This window comes from Theobroma umbraticum, unplaced genomic scaffold (assembly GCF_002168275.2).
Source record: "Theobroma umbraticum cultivar Fairchild unplaced genomic scaffold, ASM216827v3 scaffold_239.0, whole genome shotgun sequence".
NCBI lineage: Eukaryota > Viridiplantae > Streptophyta > Magnoliopsida > Malvales > Malvaceae > Theobroma > Theobroma umbraticum.
In genome coordinates, this window is record NW_018397279.1 from 1,914,808 (window position 1) to 1,935,819 (window position 21,012).

The 21,012-nt window shown below is 38.8% G+C and overlaps 5 protein-coding genes across 6 annotated transcripts; 2 read left to right on the top strand and 3 right to left on the bottom strand.

The window, feature by feature from the left end:
- Positions 1-490: 490 nt before the first annotated feature.
- ACR6 (ACT domain repeat 6) lies at positions 491-3,678 on the top strand. The gene is given in 15 exon segments (XM_021443669.2): positions 491-738; positions 1,276-1,321; positions 1,682-1,796; positions 1,895-1,903; positions 1,906-1,959; positions 2,172-2,492; positions 2,495-2,648; positions 2,650-2,740; positions 2,742-2,764; positions 2,766-2,822; positions 3,120-3,187; positions 3,190-3,221; positions 3,348-3,384; positions 3,387-3,572; positions 3,575-3,678. Coding segments are annotated over 15 exon segments (1,341 nt in total). The 5' UTR covers positions 491-694.
- A 372-nt stretch (positions 3,679-4,050) lies between these two features.
- Positions 4,051-6,398, top strand: LOC110427838 (Tetratricopeptide repeat (TPR)-like superfamily protein). Its single transcript, XM_021443458.2, is given in 10 exon segments — positions 4,051-4,367; positions 4,370-4,973; positions 4,975-5,009; positions 5,012-5,047; positions 5,050-5,317; positions 5,319-5,347; positions 5,350-5,382; positions 5,385-5,417; positions 5,420-5,824; positions 6,080-6,398. Coding segments are annotated over 10 exon segments (1,941 nt in total). The 5' UTR covers positions 4,051-4,183; the 3' UTR covers positions 6,394-6,398.
- Positions 6,399-6,423: 25 nt separating this feature from the next.
- Positions 6,424-9,740, bottom strand: LOC110427837 (cation/H(+) antiporter 15-like). Its single transcript, XM_021443457.2, has 4 exons — positions 9,073-9,740; positions 7,940-8,938; positions 6,621-7,853; positions 6,424-6,538 (listed from the first exon to the last, which is right to left on the bottom strand). The coding sequence occupies exons 1-3, from the start codon at positions 9,310-9,312 to the stop codon at positions 6,729-6,731; spliced, it is 2,364 nt and encodes a 787-aa protein (XP_021299132.1). The 5' UTR covers positions 9,313-9,740; the 3' UTR covers positions 6,424-6,538; positions 6,621-6,728.
- Positions 9,741-10,012: 272 nt separating this feature from the next.
- LOC110427836 (uncharacterized) lies at positions 10,013-17,519 on the bottom strand. Its single transcript, XM_021443456.2, has 11 exons — positions 17,163-17,519; positions 16,347-16,409; positions 16,158-16,252; positions 15,031-15,879; positions 14,839-14,938; positions 14,593-14,730; positions 13,724-14,509; positions 11,329-13,638; positions 11,168-11,240; positions 10,640-10,788; positions 10,013-10,513 (listed from the first exon to the last, which is right to left on the bottom strand). Exons 1-11 carry the CDS (start codon positions 17,236-17,238, stop codon positions 10,176-10,178), a joined length of 4,977 nt encoding a protein of 1,658 aa, XP_021299131.1. The 5' UTR covers positions 17,239-17,519; the 3' UTR covers positions 10,013-10,175.
- A 1,132-nt stretch (positions 17,520-18,651) lies between these two features.
- Positions 18,652-20,846, bottom strand: LOC110427825 (large ribosomal subunit protein eL8y-like). Of its 2 annotated transcripts, XM_021443440.1 has the most exons (7): positions 20,752-20,846; positions 20,554-20,604; positions 20,265-20,466; positions 19,548-19,717; positions 19,313-19,441; positions 19,133-19,225; positions 18,652-19,051 (listed from the first exon to the last, which is right to left on the bottom strand). In XM_021443440.1, exons 1-7 carry the CDS (start codon positions 20,752-20,754, stop codon positions 18,920-18,922), a joined length of 780 nt encoding a protein of 259 aa, XP_021299115.1. In that variant the 5' UTR covers positions 20,755-20,846; the 3' UTR covers positions 18,652-18,919. The 2 variants fall into 2 exon arrangements, with proteins under 2 accessions (XP_021299115.1, XP_089641660.1); XM_089785534.1 differs by lacking the exons at positions 19,548-19,717; positions 20,265-20,466; positions 20,554-20,604; positions 20,752-20,846 and having other exon boundaries at positions 19,313-19,460.
- Positions 20,847-21,012: the final 166 nt, after the last annotated feature.

The following is a 21,012-nucleotide window of genomic DNA, read 5'->3' on the forward strand; positions in this document are numbered from 1 at the left end:
GATATTCTAACTAATTTCAAAAGTAATGAAACCTTTCTCCAACCAAGAAAAAAAAATCGTTGCTATTTCTAAATGAATGGAAGGGGTAATTTGGGGAAAATACAGGAAAAACAGAGGACGGTTCGTCATTAAAATGACCTGGGATAGGATTGCCGCCAAAACACCGGCCAAATCTCCGACCAAAATGTATTGCCACGTGAACATTTGCCACGTCACCTTCCCCATATTCCCCTCAAGTGCTGCCATAAATCCCCGTGCGCCGCAATAATCACCACAGTAAAAAAAAAAACAAAAGTAAATCCAAAAAAAGAAAAAAACCCGGTCAAAAGTACTACACGCCGTCAGCACGCACGAGGCCTGACCACGGGCACCAGATAGCCCCTCTTCCAACCAACCATTTCTCTCCACGTCACCAAAATATTAAGTTTCGGTGTTTTCAACTTTCGATTAATTGTGTCGTGTCACTTTACTTTTTATAGTACCCTTTTTTTTTTTAATTCTGTCGTGTTTTCCTTGAATATTGGAAGAGCCATTCGTTCAATTTTGTACAGTATCAGAGAAGTGTAATAAAAGGTCCCCCCTTTGGGAAATTCTGAGTTCTGGGGTTTGTGAGCTAATCGATTATTACTTGGAAATTTTTTTTTGGCTGTTTGGGGTTTTTAGTTTGTGGAAGTTGGGGTGTTTGTTTGGAGAAATGGATGATGAATACAAGCTTATCAGGAGGGTGAACCAACCCAGGTAATGTTTTAGAAGGAATTTGTTTTCTGGGTTTTTTATGGGAATACTGGAATTTTTGTTTGAATTTCTTGAAGGGTCTGCAAAAGTTTTAATTTTTGGTTCAAGTTTTTCAGAGAATAATGTTTGCATTTTTTGCAAGTTATCCTTTTTATTGTTACGTTGATGGTTTTTTTTTCTTTTGTTTGTTTAATTTTCTGATTTTTTTTCTGTTTCTTCACTTTTTGGCTGATGAGAAGAACTGATCAAATTTTCTGGAATAATTTAAGTTATTGAAGCAAAGTTTTCTTTTCTACTTCCTAAATTAGCTATTACTTTTTTTTTTCTTTTTCCTTAGTTTTCATGGCAAATTAAAGTTCTAGTTTTCCCTTTTAAATTCAAAATCAAGTGACCCATTTGGACTTTCCTAGCAAAAGTGAAGCATATTTGACAAGTTTTCTTGATGGCTCTTAATTTTGCTTTATTATTTTATTAGTATTTAATTTTTTTGGGATTGGGAAAAGGTGGAGTAATTTAAGATGTATGGTTTCGTTGTTGCAGAGTTGTGATTGACAATAATTCTAGTGAGGATGCCACTGTTATCCAGGTAAGGTTTATGGCTTACTGCTTAGTTTCTGGCTTCACTGTAATTAGGTTATATCATCATATGTGGCTAATTAGTTCCTTGAATTCTCTGTTTTCCTCAAGTTAATCATATGCATATAGGATGTTATATTTGAATCTCTGTTGTTTGAGCTTGCATATGAACTGGAAAGAAGAAAAAAAACAGAAAGGGGGGGGGGGGGGGGGGTGCAGCGCAGAGGGGCAAGGGTGGGGATTGCTCAAGTCAATAGGAATGTGTTATAACGGTTAATATTAATGAGGTCCTTCAGTTGGTTGAATGGGTGCTTTCATGTCTTTATTTGTTTAAGATATATTATGATTTAAAATTGAATTTCCTGCTCAGGTTGACAGTGTCAACAGACATGGAATTCTCCTGGAAGTTGTCCAAGTGCTTACTGATATGAATCTTGTAATAACAAAAGCATATATATCATCTGATGGAGGATGGTTTATGGATGGTAGGTTTTTTTTTAAAAGAAAACTGCTCAAATTGTATTATATCCAAAGCTAACCATTTACCTATCTTAATTTCTATGAATATGTTGCCATATTTCAGTCTTTAATGTTGTGACAATGATGGCAACAAAATCAGAGATAAGGAAGTTACGACTATATCAAAGGGTAAGAAACTAACTCATACTGCTCTTTATACCTCCCCACGGATTTTAATTTCTAGTTTTGTGAATTGCTATATAAGACTAAAACTCTTGACCTTGCATATTTCATGGTTTGTGAAAGGAAAATTCTTCCTCATTGTTCAATGAATTCAACTATTGCCCTTTCTTCTGTCATATATTGTTTGTTTCTTCATGAACCTTTAATGTTTGACAAAGCTTTTATTTGACTATTTTCATCTTACTCATTAATTTTGCAGAGAATTGAAACTAGTGCTGGCTTTGTACCTTCACGAAGAGGCTCTGTAGGGGTAATGCCTTCAGAAGAGCATACATCAATTGAACTTGCTGGCACTGATAGGCCTGGTCTATTATCTGAAGTATGTGCAGTTCTTGCAGACCTCCATTGCAATGTTGTAAATGCTGAGATATGGACCCATAATGCTAGGGCTGCAGCTGTAGTTCATGTGACAGATGATTCAACAGGCTGTGCAATTAATGATCCAAAACGTCTCTCGACAATAAAGGAGTTACTTTATAATGTCTCAAAGGAAGTGATGAATTGAAAACAGCAAAAACAATGCTTTCAGCTCCAGGTGTTATGCATAGGGAGAGAAGGTTGCATCAAATCATGTTCGCAGATAGGGACTATGAGAGGGTTGAGAGGGCAGGAGGAAGGGCAGTAGAGGATGGGACTCAAGACCACAAGTACTCTGTTGAATATTGAGAAAAGATTACACTGTATTACCATGAGGTCAAAAGATCGGCCAAAGCTATTGTTTGATATAGCTCTGCACTCTTACAGATATGCAATAGTGTTTGTCATGGAATGGTCAACACCGGAAGGATGGAAGCTTATCAGGTGAGATAGTTGTAGTGAAGCAGCTGATGAAATGACTAGTGAACCAATTTTGACAAAACCAGAACAACTTTTATGAAATAGCAGTCCTACTAGCCAGTGATATTATATTGATCAACTTTAAGAATTTGACAAGCTGATGCTAGTGAAACCACTAGTGTAGATTGATGCTGATGATGTAATCCATTTTGTGTTGGAATTCTACTCAGTTGAGCACAAGTTAATCTTCTAGATTTGCAGACTCAACTGAGTTAATGACATTGACTTTTTTCTCTTCCCATAAACAGAAAAATACTGTTTGGTTGTAGGAATTTATATATCGACATTGTGGATGGGCTCCCCATTAGCTCAGAAGCTGAGCGTGTTCGTGTTATACAACTGAAGCAGCCATTGAAAGGAGGGCATCTGAGGTACAGAAACCACCCCCCTCACTCACCCCCCCACATGCACACATGAAAAAACAAAAATAAGAAACGTGATTATGGCAACCATGCTTACACTCGTGATATAATACTTTGCAACATTTCGTGGTGTAGGGGCTGGAGCTAGAATTGTGCACAGAAGACCGACTTGGACTCTGTCTGACATCACCAGGATATTCCGGGAAAACAGCTTGTGTATCAAGAGAGCATTAATTTCAACAAAAGGTGGCAAGGCCAAGGACACCTTCTATGTCACAGATGTGACAGGAAACCCCGTCGATCCCAAGATCATTGATTCTATTCGTCGACAGATCGGACAGAGCGCACTACGGGTGAAACATACTCAAACCTCACACCTAAACCACCTCATCAGGAGACAACAATGGGTTATTTCTTTGGAAACCTATTTAAAGCACGAACTTTTCAGAATTTCAAGTTAAACTGATTCCTCTCTCTTGTATAGTCCCCCTTTGAAGCAGATATTTGACAGGAATATCAGATTACAACTTAAAAGATATGGAAGCAAGAAAAAGAAAACTCTGTAAATCACCCTCTCCCTTGCTTAGTCTCTAATGTCCTGATACTGCAAGGAAAACAGAAAAAGACTTAGCCAGTCACTACACTGTAAAGTTACTTCTGTTATTTGTATATCTTTCATTGTATCTCCTGTAAGTAATCTCTGTACAGTGTAATATTTTGGCAAACTTTACATGGATTGAACAAAGCTAGAAGTAAGAAAAGACCCTCAATGAAGAAGAAAAAAGAAAGAAATAAATATGTTGTGAATATAAAATTATTATGTACAGAAGCATTCCTTTCTTTCTTTAGAAGTTTACAATTGGGGAACGGTGCGCTGTTTTGGATTCGATAGAGAGATGTTTTCAAAGGATAAAATGGGCCAGTGCCTTAGTCCTCTCTAGCTTGTCTCGTAACTAGTTCGTGACTCAGTCATGAGACCGGTGACTGACTTAGCAAATAGAATAGGCCGAGCATTGATCTCCGCATCCAACCATGCAATCCCAACTCGGACATGGACTGCATCTCTGGAACAGACTCTTCACCAACTCGGTTGTCGTGACTCACTGAGTCCGTCATTGGTCGCCCGAGTCATCGACTCGTTCCTCTCCACTCACCACTCCTCGCCCTCGGCTTCTTCAACTGGGCTTCTCAGCAACCTGGATTTTCCCACGATTCAATCTCATATCAATCAATTCTAAAGTCTCTCTCGTTTTCTCGTCAATTCAATGCCGTTGAAACCCTTTTGAAGCAAGTCAAGGCCCAGAAACTATCTCTAGATTCTTCGGTTTATCGCCTTATTATTAGTTCGTTGATCAAAGGAAAGAAAACCCAGAACGCGGTTTGGGTTTTAAATGAAGTTAACTCGCCGAGTACAGAACTTGGAGCTGAGCTATGTAACTCGCTTTTGGCTGCTTTAGTGTCTGATGGTTACTTTGCTCATTCCCAGAAAGTGTTTGATGAAATGTTTCAAAAAGGTGTTGTTTTTAATACAATTGGGTTTGGTTTATTTATTTGGAGCTTTTGTAAGAATGGTGAATTGAATAAAGTTTTAAGTTTGTTGGATGAAGCAAAAAAGGGGAGTTCTTGGGAGGTTAATGGATCAATTATCGTGGTTTTGGTAGTTCATGGACTTTGTTTTTCATCAAGAGAATCGGAGGCTTTGTGGGTATTGGATGAGTTGAGGAGTAGAGGTTGGAAACCTGATTTTATAGCTACAGGATTGAGCTGAAGCGTTCAGAAAGAGTAAGCGTGTGGTTGAGAGGAGTTGGTTTTGAAGAAGAAGAGAAAGCTAGGGGCTCCAGGAGTGATGATTATCGAGAGTTTATCTTAGGGCTGATTTCGGAGAGACGGATATGTGAAGCTAGGGATTTAGGTGAAGTGATTGTAAGTGGGAATTTTCCTGTTGAAGATGATGTTTTGGATGCGTTGATAGGATCGGTTTCGAGTATTGATCCTGGCTCCGCAATTATGTTTTTGAATTTTATGGTTGGGAAAGGAAAATTACCGACTCTGATGACTTTGAGTAATTTGAGTAGGAATCTATGCAAGCATGGTAAAGTTGATGAAGTTGGAGGTTTATCAGGTTTTGTCTTTTCATGATATTTCTTGGATATGGAGAGTTACAATGTGATGGTTCATTCTTGTGCAAGGCTGGGAGAGTAAGAGAGGGTATGGGGTACTTCAGGAGATGAAGAAAAAGGGGTTAGGCCCAAATGTCTTCTTTTACAATTCCCTAATGGAAGCATGTTGTAGAGAAGACTTAGTGCGTCCTGCCAAAAGATTATGGGATGAGATGTTTGCAAGTGGGTGCGCAGGAAACTTGAACACTTACAATATCCTCATTGGAAAGCTCTCACAGATAGGGGAAGTTGAAGAGGCTCTGCGCCTCTTTCAGCATATGGCAGAGAAAGGGGTAGCACCTGATGGGACAACTTACACAAACCTTCTTGAAGGGCTTTGTCAAGAATCAAAATTTGAATCTGCTTTTGAAATCTTCAATAAATCTGTTGAACAGGATATGATGCTTGCACAAAGCATATTGCGCACATTTGTCATACATCTCTGCAGAAAAGGTATATGTTCCTTACCTTACTAGTTATTATACAGCTCACTCATATTCATTTGCAACTTAGGACACGTAACACGGGTTTATATTAATTGTTACCCTTTCTTGATATTACTTTGAAATATTCATTTCAGAACTCTATTCTGTGTAGATTTTGTCGATATTAGTATCATATTTTGGCTTGCTTTCCAACGTAATGTTTCAACTAAAAGTAAGATGGTTTAATAGATTGTCTATTACAAATCTGGTATGCTTCTTGCAGGTCAGTTTCTTGTTGCTTCTAAGATGCTCTGTGGTCTCAGTTCTGATATAATACATTCAGATTCCCATGTTGTTATGCTGAAATGTTTAGCTGATGCCAAAGAGACTCAGTTCGCAATTCAACACATACAATGGATTCAAGAAACCTCACCTTCAATGTTGCAAGCTATATTCACAAAACTTGCAGCATCTCTTTCTTCTACTTCGAGACTTGATTCGATTGAGCAGTTGCTTCAAGCAATACAGGAAAAATGTCTGCTAGATTCCAACATGTATTCCTGGAAGGATACATCTGGAGCACATACGGGATGTTAGAAAGCTTTTGTTTATCGAACTTCTAGTATTGTTTTCTTCTTCAAAAACCAGAATCAAATTGTACTGTTGATTCAAGCAATGCAGGAAATCCTTTGTCTAGATTGCAACCACAATGTGCTTCATCCCGCTAATAATGATGACAAAACTAGTAACAAGAAAAGAATGGTCTGAGTCTCATATGGTAATAAGCATCAGAAGAAGTTGAAACTAAAGCTAAGGAGTCTCACAGGTGCAATTCTCACTTCTTGAAGACCTTGCAGGGTTCTCTTTGAAATGGCCTCTCTCAGCTTCTTCATCAATGGAAACTTGGGTTCAAACACTTTTTCTATTTGATTTCAATCGCCATGAATACTATCAATGTGTTGTTGAACCACCAAGATTGAGGTGTTGCCCAAGAAATCTGAAGAAGCCAACAGATCACCGATTACACCCAATTCCTTGTTTTCAATCCATTCTGTTAACCCTGACAAAAGAGGTGGTAGACCGTCATTACGCCTGCCTACCACTACAAGTTCGTACTGATTCTCTAGAGTGCGAAGGACAGCAGCAGTCCCTGCCCCCTCCATCACTACTTCCTCTCTGTACATGGCGCAATACTTCCCTGAGATATCGGTTTTAAACTCATTAATAATTTCATTGTCAAGTATACTCTCCTCCATGTAATTTCTGGGAAAGTTTCCATCATAAAGGATTCGTATCAGTGACAAATTGATATTTGGTTGGCCAGCCATCCTAGCTCCCAAAGCTAATGCCTCCCGATCATCAGCTCCACCCAAGAAGATGACAGCAACATTGTAGGAAGACCAGGATGTCCAGAGAGCTCTCTGGTTTTTGGGGGGGCCACGATCGACAAGTATTGCAACTGAGCAAGGTGCCTTAGTGAGGACATTCTGGGTGGTGATCTTGATGGCCTGTTTAGACGATTGTGAAGCACCATTGACATGAAATCTCTTGTAGAAAGGAACTATAACAAGCGAAGTCCGTTTGTCAAGTGCAATTGCACACACATCATCGTGCATCGTTTGAGGAAGAGATATTGAAGTGAAGGGGATAACTGAGACGAGACCTCCTTGGATATCCTGGAAGTGTTTGAAGGCATTGATAACAGGTCCTGAGCCACTTTTCCTAGAAGAGAAACTTTTGGTTATCTTATGGGGAATGAGAAGGGGGGTTGCACTCCCGGTAAGCTCAATCAGGTGAAGCAAGTGAACAGCAATAGGACTTTGCTTGCTGGGACTCAAGGCCCCCAGGAGGTTAATGGCAGATGGAACATTTTCTTGGTCATGAATACAGACTAGTAATTTCAGTTCAGAGTTGGGTCTTGAGTGCATCACAGTTCTACCATGGTAAACCCTGTATTTTTTTGAAGGATCACAGTAGTGTCGCACCATTGGTGTAATAACTCCAATTATAAACAACGATGCTGCGCACATGGCCGAGAAGGACTCGGCATCTATTATCTGCAATCAGCAGCATCCACATGACAGCATTAAGATGAAATGCAACTATGGAAGCAAGTACCTTTGAAGAGTCTTTGGAAACATACCTTTGCATTCTTCATTAACTTGAACATCCCAATCTCGAGAATGCCTTGGAAGTTCATCACAAAGCCAAGCGAGACAGCATCCCTAAGTGGCATTTGGCAACTGAGTGCAGACAGAGAGGCTCCCAAGAACTTTCCACACGCAGCCAACAGGGCAATGAAAAACACTGTGGAGTAAGTTTTGAGACTGATTGCAAAGATGTCTATCGCCAGGCCAAATTTCACAAAATACAGCGGCAACCATATCCAATAGGTTACGAGATCAAGCTTCTCTACTAGCGCTGACCCAAGCGGCGGCCCCGACGGTATCATCAATCCGAACAAAAAGGGACCAAAGTAAATGTGTAAACCAAAATAATGACCCCAAAACCCTGCCATAACCACAGCTAAAAAGAACACAATCAAGTTACTCTGTTTCAAAGGTTGTCCCGCCGTATTCCGCTTCATCTGCCATAGAAGTAAAGGGCCAAGAAGGAAGAAGATGAGAGCTGCAAAGCCCAAAGCGCAACTAATTGTTTTAAAGACGAGGAACACGTCCTTCCCTGATTGACGAAATAGAACATTGAATGTAATCACGCAAAAACTGCAAAGCCAACTAACTATGGAAGAGCACAACGCCACCTTGCCAAAGTCCGAGTTTATAACCCTAAGCTCAGAAAGATAGTATGCTATGGCCGGAAAAGAGAGCACCGATTCTGCTTGTGCTATCGGGACAAGCGCATCCATCTCATTCCCGTCAGCATCAACAAAATTTGCCAAGATAACGGAGCTGCCTATGGTTAATATCATTGGCACTGCCACGGTGAAAAACCCAATAGCAAAGTTCTGTCTGTTTATTCTCTTAAGTATCCATACATCTGTCTGTACACCAATCAGGAAGAAGTAAAACATGAAACCTATAGCAGATACTACATCCATCACTACAAAACTTCTCATGGGAAATAAGGAATCCAAAAGCCCTGGAATCCGGCACAGAAATGATGGCCCTACTATTATACCAGCCTGATGAACCACAAACAAATGAATCAAAGTTAAAAAAAAAAAAAAAACGAGAAAAGGATATTGAGAATTCTTGTCAATTTGTGTTCATTTGCTTTCTTGGGTTGTGAAAGAGGAAATGAGGAGAAAGAGCTTACAAGGATTTGGGCGACCATGATGGGCTGACCAAGAGGCCTGAGGAGATGAAAGATAAGGAGAATGGCACCAGAGGAAAGGGACATTTGGATCAACAAAGCAGGGAGCATGAAATTGAGAGGATTGTTATAGTAAAATATACCGACAGAGTGTAGCGTGGAGAAGGCGGAGCAAACATGAGTGAAATTTGGTATGGTGAAATTTGGCATGCTTTTCAGGATAACAATGTCATCAGGTTCCATCGTTGAACTTGAACCCACGGTTGCAGGAGAGATCACGGCAGGCCTTCACAGACCGCAGTGCTTTCAATGTTGGATGGTAATTGGCAAGGAAACCATGCAGGGAGAGGCAGGGACAGAGTTTGTTAGGATCAAGAGCGACATATTGGGTCAAGGTTTCAGGTTGACAGTTGTTCGCATCCTAAAACCACATTCTAACCATCCATTCTTATACTCATTTTCTTTTTTTTTTATTCTTTACAACCTTTTTTGCGACTTTGGTTTTATTATTTTAAAATATTTCATTACATTAGTTAATATATATACGTAATTTTTAAACAATACTTTTTATATTAATCAATACAAATTTAAAATAAAACGGATTTAAAGTTTTAAAAAATAATTGATCCCAAAAGTCAGTCTTTCCAAGTTTCTTCTACTCTGTTGTTGTACCTCTTAACCATGAATAGAAAAGAATAGAAAGAATTGTTGTGCTCTGAATTAACACACAGGATTTGTTAGAATGAGTCATAGTACTACTTATTTTTACTGTGTAATAATTATTTTATTTTATTCTTATAAAATAATTATTTTATTTCATTTCCATTACATAATAATCATTACGCATTTTTCCAGAATTATTAACTAAATTACTTAAATTACTCGTATTCCAAGTACTGGAAACCGCATTCATTTCCAGGAAAATGAACATACAAGTCTCTTCTTAAAGCCAAAACCTTTATTTTTTATATTTAGAAAAAATGAATTAATCAACTGTGCATCTAAAATAAACTGTACAAAAATTATCTATAGCAAAAATGGGGAGGTAAAAAAAGAATTTACAGGAGATGTACAGCATCATAGAGTGTACATGTGGTTGTTGGTCGTTAATCGTCGAGGCGTTGGATCTCACCCATCATTATGCGGTTGCTTGTGACCTTGAAACCCAGAAGGGCAGGATCAATCTGTCTCCCTTTCTTCCCTTTCTTCTTGCCACTTCGTCCAGCTTGAGAAACCCCATCAGTTGGCTCCAAAGCAGCGCCATTCGTTGCTGCCTCAGTCCCGTGAAGAACCGGCTTCTTAAGAACATCTATGAATGATGCCTCTGACACCGCAGCATCGCTGCAAGATGAGGTCCTTCTAAAACGGGCATCTTTCTTCACAGATGCCTGAGTTTCTGCAAGCCTCACTGCGCCTGTATTCCCCACAGCTTCCTGTCTTCCTTCTGAACATGGTAAATAGAACACAAGATTTGGTGATCAATATACGCAAGGTAAGGTATATAGTTTTTCTAATTTTTTCTTTGTTCATCCTTTCTAAAATAAAGGAAAGAGAAAAATGAAAATCATACCATCAGAAGTTGCAAGGCTTGTAGAATTTTTCTGCTTGACAAAGGCCACTGAACTTTGATCAGAAAAAACATCCTGGGATGACGAAACCCGTGACACAGGTGGGCATTTCTGTGAAACTTTGTCAAGCCCTTTTGCCAGTGACAGCAACCTATTAATAACAGAAGAATGTTCAGTTTTGCAAGTCGAAGTTCAATAGTTAAAACTAAGTTAACAATCAAAAAGCCACATGCACAATGCAGAGACAGAGTCAAATGCCAACAGGGGAGAAGAGAGGGTATTATCTAGTGTCAGGAATATCCAAAAAAGACAGCTCAGAGTTACAAGGTGAGTGTGCCATAGCTGCGTAAATCATCAAACTAAAAATTAACTAACACAAAAGCTCCAAAATTGACTCATTTGTACCAGCTGCTACTACACAAGCACAACCTGAGCTTTTGTCTGGTAGTTATGGACAGTTACAAGTTTAGGCATGGTAATAGGAATTAGGTATTAATCTCTTACTTAACCCATGTAAAAAGGAACCTCACCTATCATTAGAAGCATCTTCTCCAACTGATGTATCTAATCCAATTTCATAACTATACAACCTGCCATTCCCACCTGCACCATTTCAATTACTCTTAGATTTAAATCGAACTGAATAATAATCGGCATTTACAGGAAAAAGGAAAAGGTTTTGGCAGATTACCGGCACTAAGAGAATCATGCCGACTATGGATACCACTTTGTAAGTCACCACAGTCCAAAGCTGTCTCTACTTGCTCTGCCATGTTGTCCTCAGACCCTGACATAGAGCCACTCCTTGCTATCATGCCTTTCAATCCTTTTTTCTTCTCCTTCTTTCCCTCCAGCACTGCTAACTCTTTATTTGCAGCTGATTTTCCCATCAAGCTGGCATCTGCATAACTACTACGGCAAGGATCTTCAATGCCCAACAAGAATGACTCCTCTTCTGCAAACGAGCCAGAACTGGCTTTAAGAGGCAATCTTTCAGAGTTACCCATAAGGTTGACACAATCACTCACAGCAACTCCAAACAAATGATCTTGCAACAAGGCACTTGAATTGGAATTTTGAGAACCTTCCATAAACGAATCGTTCACATGAACTTCCTGTTTTGGAATATGATTAAAAGGAAAATTGGAAGTTTGTGGCTCAGAAACAGGCCAAAAGGTTTCCCGACCTCTGGAAGATGAAATTGGATGTTGATAATCTAATTCTGATGACTGTACAGGTTGAATACCCAGTTTGTGGTGAAGAATGTCCATTAAAGCTTTCTTAGAGTTTTCATGAACTCCTCCAGCTGATGCCCAAGCGCTTGAATCAACTTCAGACTCCCTTCTTTGCAGCTCCACTTCAAACTGTAATTGTTGTCTCTGTTTTTCAGTCCAACTATTTTCTAGCTGCCCATTTTTCCTAGAGTGCAAGCTCTCTATTGCATCTGGATGCAAAGCATAGACATCACCCGAAATTTGTTGACTAAGAGAGGTACCAGAAGAAAAAGGACCCAGCTGGTTGTTTGAGCGCATAAAGAAATGTTCAGCTAGATCTAGAGAATTTAAATTGCCTACTTTCATTCCAGGGGCTACTGCAGGAAGAGTCAACCTGTCAAATGCTGCATGGTTGGGGTCAAAAATCCCTCGCCGCTGTTGCTCCTGCAAAGTATGATTCCGTCTAAGATTGCTGAATTGCTCTTCAAGAGATAAAAGCCTCTGCTGGTAAATATCTGAAGCATTCAAACCCACTGACTGAGCCTGGTGATGACTGATATTCCTGACAAACTGACCAACTTCATCTACAGACCATGACCCAGCACTTTGTCTTTCCCCCTCCATTCCTAATTGTTGCCTCAGTGCCATAGATAATTGCTGCCCTTGCAAGTGTTCTTGTTGAAGACGAAGCTGATGCTCTGAAGGGAGCATACTGCCATACTTTTTTTGCGACATGAAATCCAAAAAGTCAGCCTGTCGCCCTTGGAGAGCACTCTGGTTAATCTTTGTTTGGATGATCTGCTCCAGTGATGGATCCAGGTGCCTTGAAGCATGAGAATTCTGCTGCAATTCACTCAGGAGATGCATTTGTAAATGAACCTGATCAAGTACATTGTCTCTAGCAGCATCAAATTTGGGCTGACCATAACCAGGATCAGACATCTGATGCTGCAGCAATTGATCAAGAAGCAACTGCTGAGCTTGGGAATGCTGCTGCTGTAATTGTTGTTGTTGTTGTTGCTGCTGCAACAATTTCATTTGCTGGTGACGAAGCTGCTGCTGTCGCTGAAGTTCCAACTGTTGCTGCTGCTGCTGCTGCTGCCGCTGAAGTTCCAACTGCCGCTGCTGTTGATACTGAAGTTCCAAAAGATGTTCCATGTGTGGAGCTGAATGATGGATTGACTGCTGAAGATTAAGATTCTTGCTCTGCATAAGGTCAAAATTTTGAATTTGCTCTACACCAAATCCAGCTGAATGTGAAAAGGTATGAGGAGAGAATCGATTTTGCTCTTGAAGTGGTTCATTGGGCAACTTTTGTGACATTAGGTGCTGTACCAGGTCAAAATCATTGTATTCTTGCTCCCGGTGGGATGACAGACGAGCACCAGTAGTGCCTAGATGAATGTTTGAGTTAGACAAAGCATTTTTTCTATAATCATCAGACCAAGCCTCTGGAAAAGAAGTTTGTTCAGCCACTGTACCAACAATACTCTGACCAGAAAAAGTGGCCTCTATATCGAGTGAAGGGTCTAAAAACTGCCCTTTATCACCAATACTTGAAGCCATATTAGATGATTGAGAATGCTTTGAATGAGTGCCTTTCAACTCAGACATCAACAATCCAAAAGGATGCAACTCATCATCACGATGAGAAGGTACATTGGCTTTTGAAAATTCATTTGCAATCGACAAATGGCTGGCAGGATTGCCAAAAGTACCTTGAATGTCGCCAGAAACTTTCAAACGGTCACCATTAGCACTTCCGGGCCTTCCGGGAAAAATAGTTTCTGCATCACACAGGAGGAAAAGCAGGCATCATGAAGAGACACAATTAAAAACAAAATCAACAGTAGGTCCAACCATTACACTTACCCTCTTCTTGAGCAGCAAATTTACGGAAGCTTTGATCTTCAGAAAACCGATGCTCAGAATGACAACTTCGATCAAGTCCTCTAAACTGAAATTTAGTATCAGAAGTCTCAAAAGCAGACAAAATTTGCTGCTCATTTCCCACGGCAAACCCCTTCAAATCAGAAGCAGAAGCAGAGGAGGATATGGTCTCTTCCAAGTTGCATTCAACAGAATCAGGTATTTGCATTCTTGTAACTGCATTCACACTGGAGGCAGAACCTGAATTCATTCTTAGGTGTGGCATGATATCACCAAGTTCTTGGAAAGGTGAACCATCTGGAGCATCTGCCAATCGAACAGGTAAGTCTGTACTGAAATAACCTTGCTCAAACCATGTAATAATGTCAATCCCCAGATATGGTCCCTGAATTACCCCTTGAGGATCAAGATAGCACAAACTCAAATCCTCAGGAAGGGTAACACTTTCCAGTGAATGTGCCTCATTATTGCCCCTAAGATTTATCTGCTTACTGCCTGGAGCAGGCTGTAGTGATGGAAAATCAAACAGAGAACTTGAGTCTTCGGGAAGCTCATTACCCACTTCACATTGCAAGGATGATTCATTATCCTCCCACTTAGGGTGCTTTTGCACTTTCAAATCTGCCGCTTGTTGGCTATCAAAAGATTTTATTTCATACACGTCATTTCTGGACCCACTAATCTCCCCATCTGACATTAAAGCATTGGTTACATCTATATCAGATGATGTCAGACATCTCTGTTCACCTTCTTTTAAACTATTCCTTTCTGTAATGACAAACAGAACAAATCATGAAATATATTCTCAATTGACTGCTAACACCCAACAACTAAAAATAAAAGTTGCCTACCATTGGAAATAATCATCTGTGAATCTGACACATCAAATGTCTCCGCATGATTTCCTTGATAATAATTGTTTACAGCCACCTTCTCACCAGATTCAACACTATCCTCCCTATTAACCGAGGAACTTTGTTTCCCTTCACCTGAAGTCAAATCAGTAAAAGCTAGATTAGGACAAAAAAAATAAAACTCAGCATATAAAAGATATCTGATTGTTTACTGGGTAAGTTACAACATAGATGAAACACTACCAGCAATGCTGTCATTTGATCCCCTACTAGTGTCTCTAAATGAGTTGTAGAACACACCACTGCTAGTGGTTTTTCCTTTCCATATATCTCCAAGGACAACCTGTAAGAATCACACAAGCCAATTTTAAGCAAAGAAAGAAGGATAAAGATGAGTAAGTTTTTCTCCTATAAATCACAATAGAAACTTCATACCTCTTCCTCTGCATCAGGTGGAACAAAAGCCAAAGGCTCAACAGTTTCTTTTTGAGTTATTGGTGATAAATGATCCATCTCATCAGGTAGGATGTCAAAATTTGGACCAGTCTTTTGCTTGCGGTAAATGTCAAGGAGTTTTCCCCTTGGGTAGCAATATGCATTAGAAGCTTTGTGTCTATCGACAGGAAGAGATCCAATTACAGAAGCAGACGCTGGCCTTCCAATTTGTAGGCTTCCATTAGCATTTGACCTTCCTCGTCCTGCTGCAAATCGCACATTTGACCCCTCCACTCGTCCCCTCTCCGAACCAAAACCTGGAGCACTGCGGTAAGAAGCTGACCCACCTGCATGAACTTCCAAACGATGCCGTGGCCTCCATTTATCACGAGAATCATTCTCACGCTCGGAGGCTATGCGGCTCCCGCTGACAAAAGCTTGTTTGTCATTAGGGGCGTCTTCCTTCTCAGCATCTGTCCTCTTCTCAGTTCGAGAATCCTTTTCTTTGTCTTCAGGACCCCATCTCGAAGACCACTTGCTGTCTCTACGAGATTCATGCCCAGAGCTACGACTGCTACCATCATGCCATCGCTCTGAAGACGACAAGGTCCTATTTTCAGGAACATCCCTTGTTGAAGTAACATCAGCACGGCGATCATCTTTTCTACGATCTCTTCGGCCTAGTAAGCTTGTTTCTCTCTCCTCTTCACGCCATCGGCGACTGCTTTCAAGATCAGGTGCAGGCCTCCTCCAGTCTTTCTTGTCTTGGGACCCGTCTAATCGCCAACTATCTTTCAGATTGGGATCACCAGAGGTTCCATGGGGCAATGAATTTGGCATCCGTATATCCTGTTAGGGTAAACAAATTATAACCCAAAAACAATAGACACACCAAAATGAAGAAAATATTTATTTCAACCTGAACATTCCACAAGTCATCAGCTAAATGCCAAATATAAATTCATTATGAGGATTAAGCAATGAAAATTATACCAATTTATTCAAATTCAGTCTAACTGATTTTTGATGTGATGCACTATTTACCCATACTTCTATTAGTAAGGGTATATAAAAATACAAACAAACACCTCAACCCCTCATACGGGCAATGAAAGTAGGTATCATACCCCAGAAGCTCCAGCAGCTAACATTTTAGCATCAGCAGGTTTAGCGTAAAGCCATTGTGGAGACAGAGGTATGCTGCTCTCTGAATTTGCTTGATCTATTGGCAACAAAACAAAGTATTAAATTTTACAATAAAAGAGCTGCTTAGGTTTTTAACAATTCACAATTCAACATAAGAAAAATATTAGTACCTTTGATGTCATCAAGTAACCCCGTGAGTCCCTTCTCCTCCAAGTTCCCATCCCAGGCTTCACCTAACGACAACAGAAACCAAGTAAATAACACACAAGTGAATAAGGTAGAAATCACCTTTCGAACCTCATAGCTTTCAGGTTGTTTTTATTGAGTCCCTAAAAAAATATCAAATTCCTTTGAATTTGAACTTCCAATTTTCCTAATTGAAACAAGTGAACCTTTCATTGAATTGAATCTTTCCAATAATTAGAAGGGAAAAAAACACTGAATTATTGCACCACTTCATCGTTGACGCTTATAATATTCCAATAATTATTTGAAGCAACTAAAGGAATTTTCTTTTTCTATAAAAAAAAAAGTTAAAATTTGTTCTATAATACCTGATACATTTGAAAGGAAGGTTGGAGCTAAAACGATTCTACATATAAACAACATGCATTTCCTTTCTTTATTCTTTTAAGGCGAAAGCTTCGAAATTAAATTACTAAGCAGTAAAAAGAACTAAATTTGCTGTAAAAAAATTAATCGAGATCTAAAGGGAAAAATATACAAATCATTGAAAAAATATGAAATTTACAGCAGATAATTAAATTGAACTATTAAAAAAAAAGTCGAACAAACCATCAGAGGAAACCATTTTAATAAAAAGAATGAAATTTTATTAAAAAAAAAAAAGCTGCAAAGATTGAGATCGATATGGCGAGATTATACAATAGGCATGCAAAAAAATTTGGACGAAAAATGAGAGCAGGAAAATTGAAAAAGAAATCTGAATAAATTGGTAAATAAAAAAACAAGGAAATGTAGAAAACCTTTGAGCGAGGAGTGGTCAGACGCAGTTTTGGAGAAGAGGAGATCATCAGGTAGCTCGAATTTCCTGTCAGCCATCGAGAAAATGAAAATTGCAAGAATCTGAAAACGGAGATCGGAGCACAGTATCGGCGGCGTTTAAGGTTCTGAAAAGGGCGACGCAGAGAGAGAGGAAGAGGGCGAGCGATCAAATGGTTCGATAGAAAGAAAGAGAGAGAGAGAGAGAGAAAGGTACCAGGAAAAGATGATTTTGCAGAGAGAGAGAGAGAGAGAGCGAGAGAGAGAGGAATTGCTAGGGTTTCTCAAATTGGAGGATTCGGTTTGATTTTGATCAGAAGTCAGAACAAACAAAAACTGTGATCTTTTTTTTTTTTTTTAATTTTACAGTGAGAGAACTTTTTTTTTTTTAAAAAAGAAGGAATTAAATATCTATCAGATAAATTGTGCGTTTTTCCTTTTGAGGATTAAAAATTTGAAAACAAAATAAAGTAAAAAAATTACTACAGCTACTTAATAGTAATACTACTAATTTTACATTTCATTTTACTATTAATTAATTCTTTTTATAGCTATCAACCCTGAATTTATTAGAAGTTAAGGTATACATCACACATTTTATCTCTAATTTTCAAATTAAAATTTTAGTTATTAATTTTTAACAATTAAGTTACAGTTTTTATTCTTTTCATTATTTTTTAAAAATTATATTATTTTATTTTTTTGAATAAATTAGAAAAAAGGAAACAGTAAAAAATGACAACAATAGGATGGGTGCAGTAAAAACTGAACAAAATTTGATTGACATAATATCGAACAAATGGATTATTAATAATAATTTTTAAAATATATTTTACATATATTGTAATATTTTAATAATGATATTTTTTGAGATTAGATTTATCTAAATTAAAATTTGAAAACGAATAATCCTATTTTATTTTATTTTCTCGAAAATTATTGAAAAAAAATGATAAAAAAAAATCCCGAACCAATCTACATAGTTCCTCTAATTCTGCACACCACAAAGTGTAGCGGCCAATCATGGTAAGAAAAAAACCCAATGGTATGATTTTAAAGGCGAAATATGATTGATTTTGCTTGCCTGCTTCTTTACTCTTCAACTACAATGTCCAAAGGACAAAAAAGGCAGACAAGAAAACTCAAAATCAAGAATCAACATTGCTCAAATCGATTCCAAATATGACTTTCAACAATGTCAACAGTAACCACATCAGCTCTTCACCTGGCCTTGATTCCCAGGGCTGAAATAAGTGGATTAAAGTATATTCTAAGGTGGGGAAACCCATTAGTGTGAAACCAAGAATAAAGTAAGAAACAGAGGTGACAAAAGAATCTCAATCACAGCATAGTTCTTCCATTTCAAGTCTAAGCTGTTGGTTTATCATGGAATTAAGCAGAAAACCACTAAAAAAATTCAGATGAGGTAAGGCCATGTGAAAAGAATACAAAATTTATGTTAGGACACCATGATTGAGCTGTAATAAAATGAGTAAAATGACGGGCAAATTGCATTGAGTCTAACGCTAACAATTCATGAATAAAGGAGGCAGCTTCGAGTATGGAAAAAAGCAGTCACCCTCAAACAGCATTACCAGATAATTCGATTATAACCTGCCTTTAAAGAAAAGAAACACTCTGCTTTTATCATGAACTACTTTAAAATAACCAAAACTGAAAGAGGCTGATGGCCTCCAAACATAATGTCCTAACTAACAGGAAATGAACTCTATATTAGCTCTTAGGTCATCCTCTGGGCAGCTTCCTTGGCAAGTACCTTCTCTTTGGCTTTGGTTCTCGCCTGGGATTTGGAACCCATGATACCGCCACCCCATTTCTTCCTATATTCATCATACTTGTCATTGAAGTTGGCCTGTATCAAGAAAAAAAGAATCAGACGATCCAACAATTTAAAAGAAGAACAAATGTACAGCACATTGAAACTTCACACCACCTTGATAGCTTCCAAGATCCTGCTGAATTCCAACTTATCTTCATTCTTTACAGTAGTCAAGCACAAAACTGATGCAGATTTCTTATGAACAATCTATCAAATATGGAGGTACAAACATTTAGTTTTGCATTCATAACTCTGCTTCGAAAGTTCTAAGAATACAAGATAACAGGCAGTTACCGCTCCCAAGCGTGCTTTTCCCTTGACAATGCAGTATGGGATCTCCATCTTCCTGCACAATGCTGGCAGCCAGACAACCAACTCTATGGGATCCACATCATGAGCAATAATTACAAGCTGTGCCTTGTTCTGCAAGGAAAATTTCCTTTGAGACAATAAAAAAGGACCCACCATAGATACCAGTAGCAACTGAAACACAATTCTGTAGCAAATAAATTATCAGATGAGGGAATACCTGCTCAATAAGATAGGTGACATGGTTGAGACCATACTTCACAACAATGGGCTTCTTAGCCTCAGCAGGCTTTCCTTCAGCCTCTGATTGAGCCTTTTTCAAGAGTCGCTCCCTCTTTGCAGCCTTGTCCTCAGGCCGGTACTTGAGAAGCATCTTGAACAGGTTTGATGCTGCAGCAACATAAAAAAGGAACAATTGAAAACTTGTTACATCAACCAAGACAAAACAATAGAAAGCACCCTAATGTCACAAAACAATGAGAATATACCTTCCACTGACTTCCATCAAGTAGCACATATATTAAAATCGGCAGAAATGCATTACTATTGAATTAGGCAATCCTTAGATCGATGTTACATACTTAAGTAAAATGGATTTTCCAAAAATTACAAACACTGATTGCATACAATCAGCTGCAGGCTTCCTCAAACTTTTTTTAAAACCTAAAAATCATGCTATAAAAACCCGATAGTCAACAGAACGACAGATTTATCATGTAAATGAACCAATGTAATGATTACTATAATTTTGACATCTGCAGAAACTTAAACTGAAGCAAAGGCAAGGAGCGAATCAAACCTCTTTTAAAACCCAGAAATCAAGCCAAAAGGAACCACAGATTTATCATGAAAATGAACCAATGAAATGATTACTATCATTTGACATAAACAAAAAACTTAAATTAAAACGAAAGTAAGGTGCGAATGGAATTCGTACCAAGATTCTTATCGAGTGTCTTGGTGAACTGATTCAAAGCAGGTGGGACCTTAAGCCTCTGCTTGAGGATCCTCTTCTGCCTCTGAATCCTAACGGTTTTGGGGAACTTAACGAACCGGGTGAGATCCTTCTTGGGTGGCAAATCCCCTCCAATCCCAAACTGCTTCGGCCTCTTTTCGAACAACGGATTGACCACCTTGTCCTAAAACCCCAAACAAAGATTTAAAATCAAAAAAAAAACGGGAATCTTTAAAACCATCAAATAATGCCATGAACAAAGTAAAAGTACCGTTTTCTTCTTAGCTGCAACCACCGGGGCTTTCACACCTCGTTTTGGAGCCTACAGTTTCAAAAAAGCACACATTTTAGCTTAGATTGATTCGACTAAGCCAAAAAATGAAGCAAAAACCGATATAATAGACAAAAGAAGATAATTTCCATTTTCTTTTAAGAGAAAGAAAATGAGAGAGGATGAAAGCTGCTTCACCATTTCTGCAGCTTTGGTTCTTCGGCTCCTTCAGCTGTTCAGCTCTATGTGTCGACTACGAACATCTAAGGGAAAAAACCCTAGTTTGGTATAAGCTTATAAACAGCAGGCTGTTATGAACGACGTCGTTGCACAGGGGTAATAATACGGGCTTGGGATCAGCCCTTTAGACCCTAACCGAACCAACAGGCCCAAAATAATTGGACTTTTATGAAAGCCTTTTGGATGCAAACCCAACCAAAAGGTCCAAACCCCCTACCA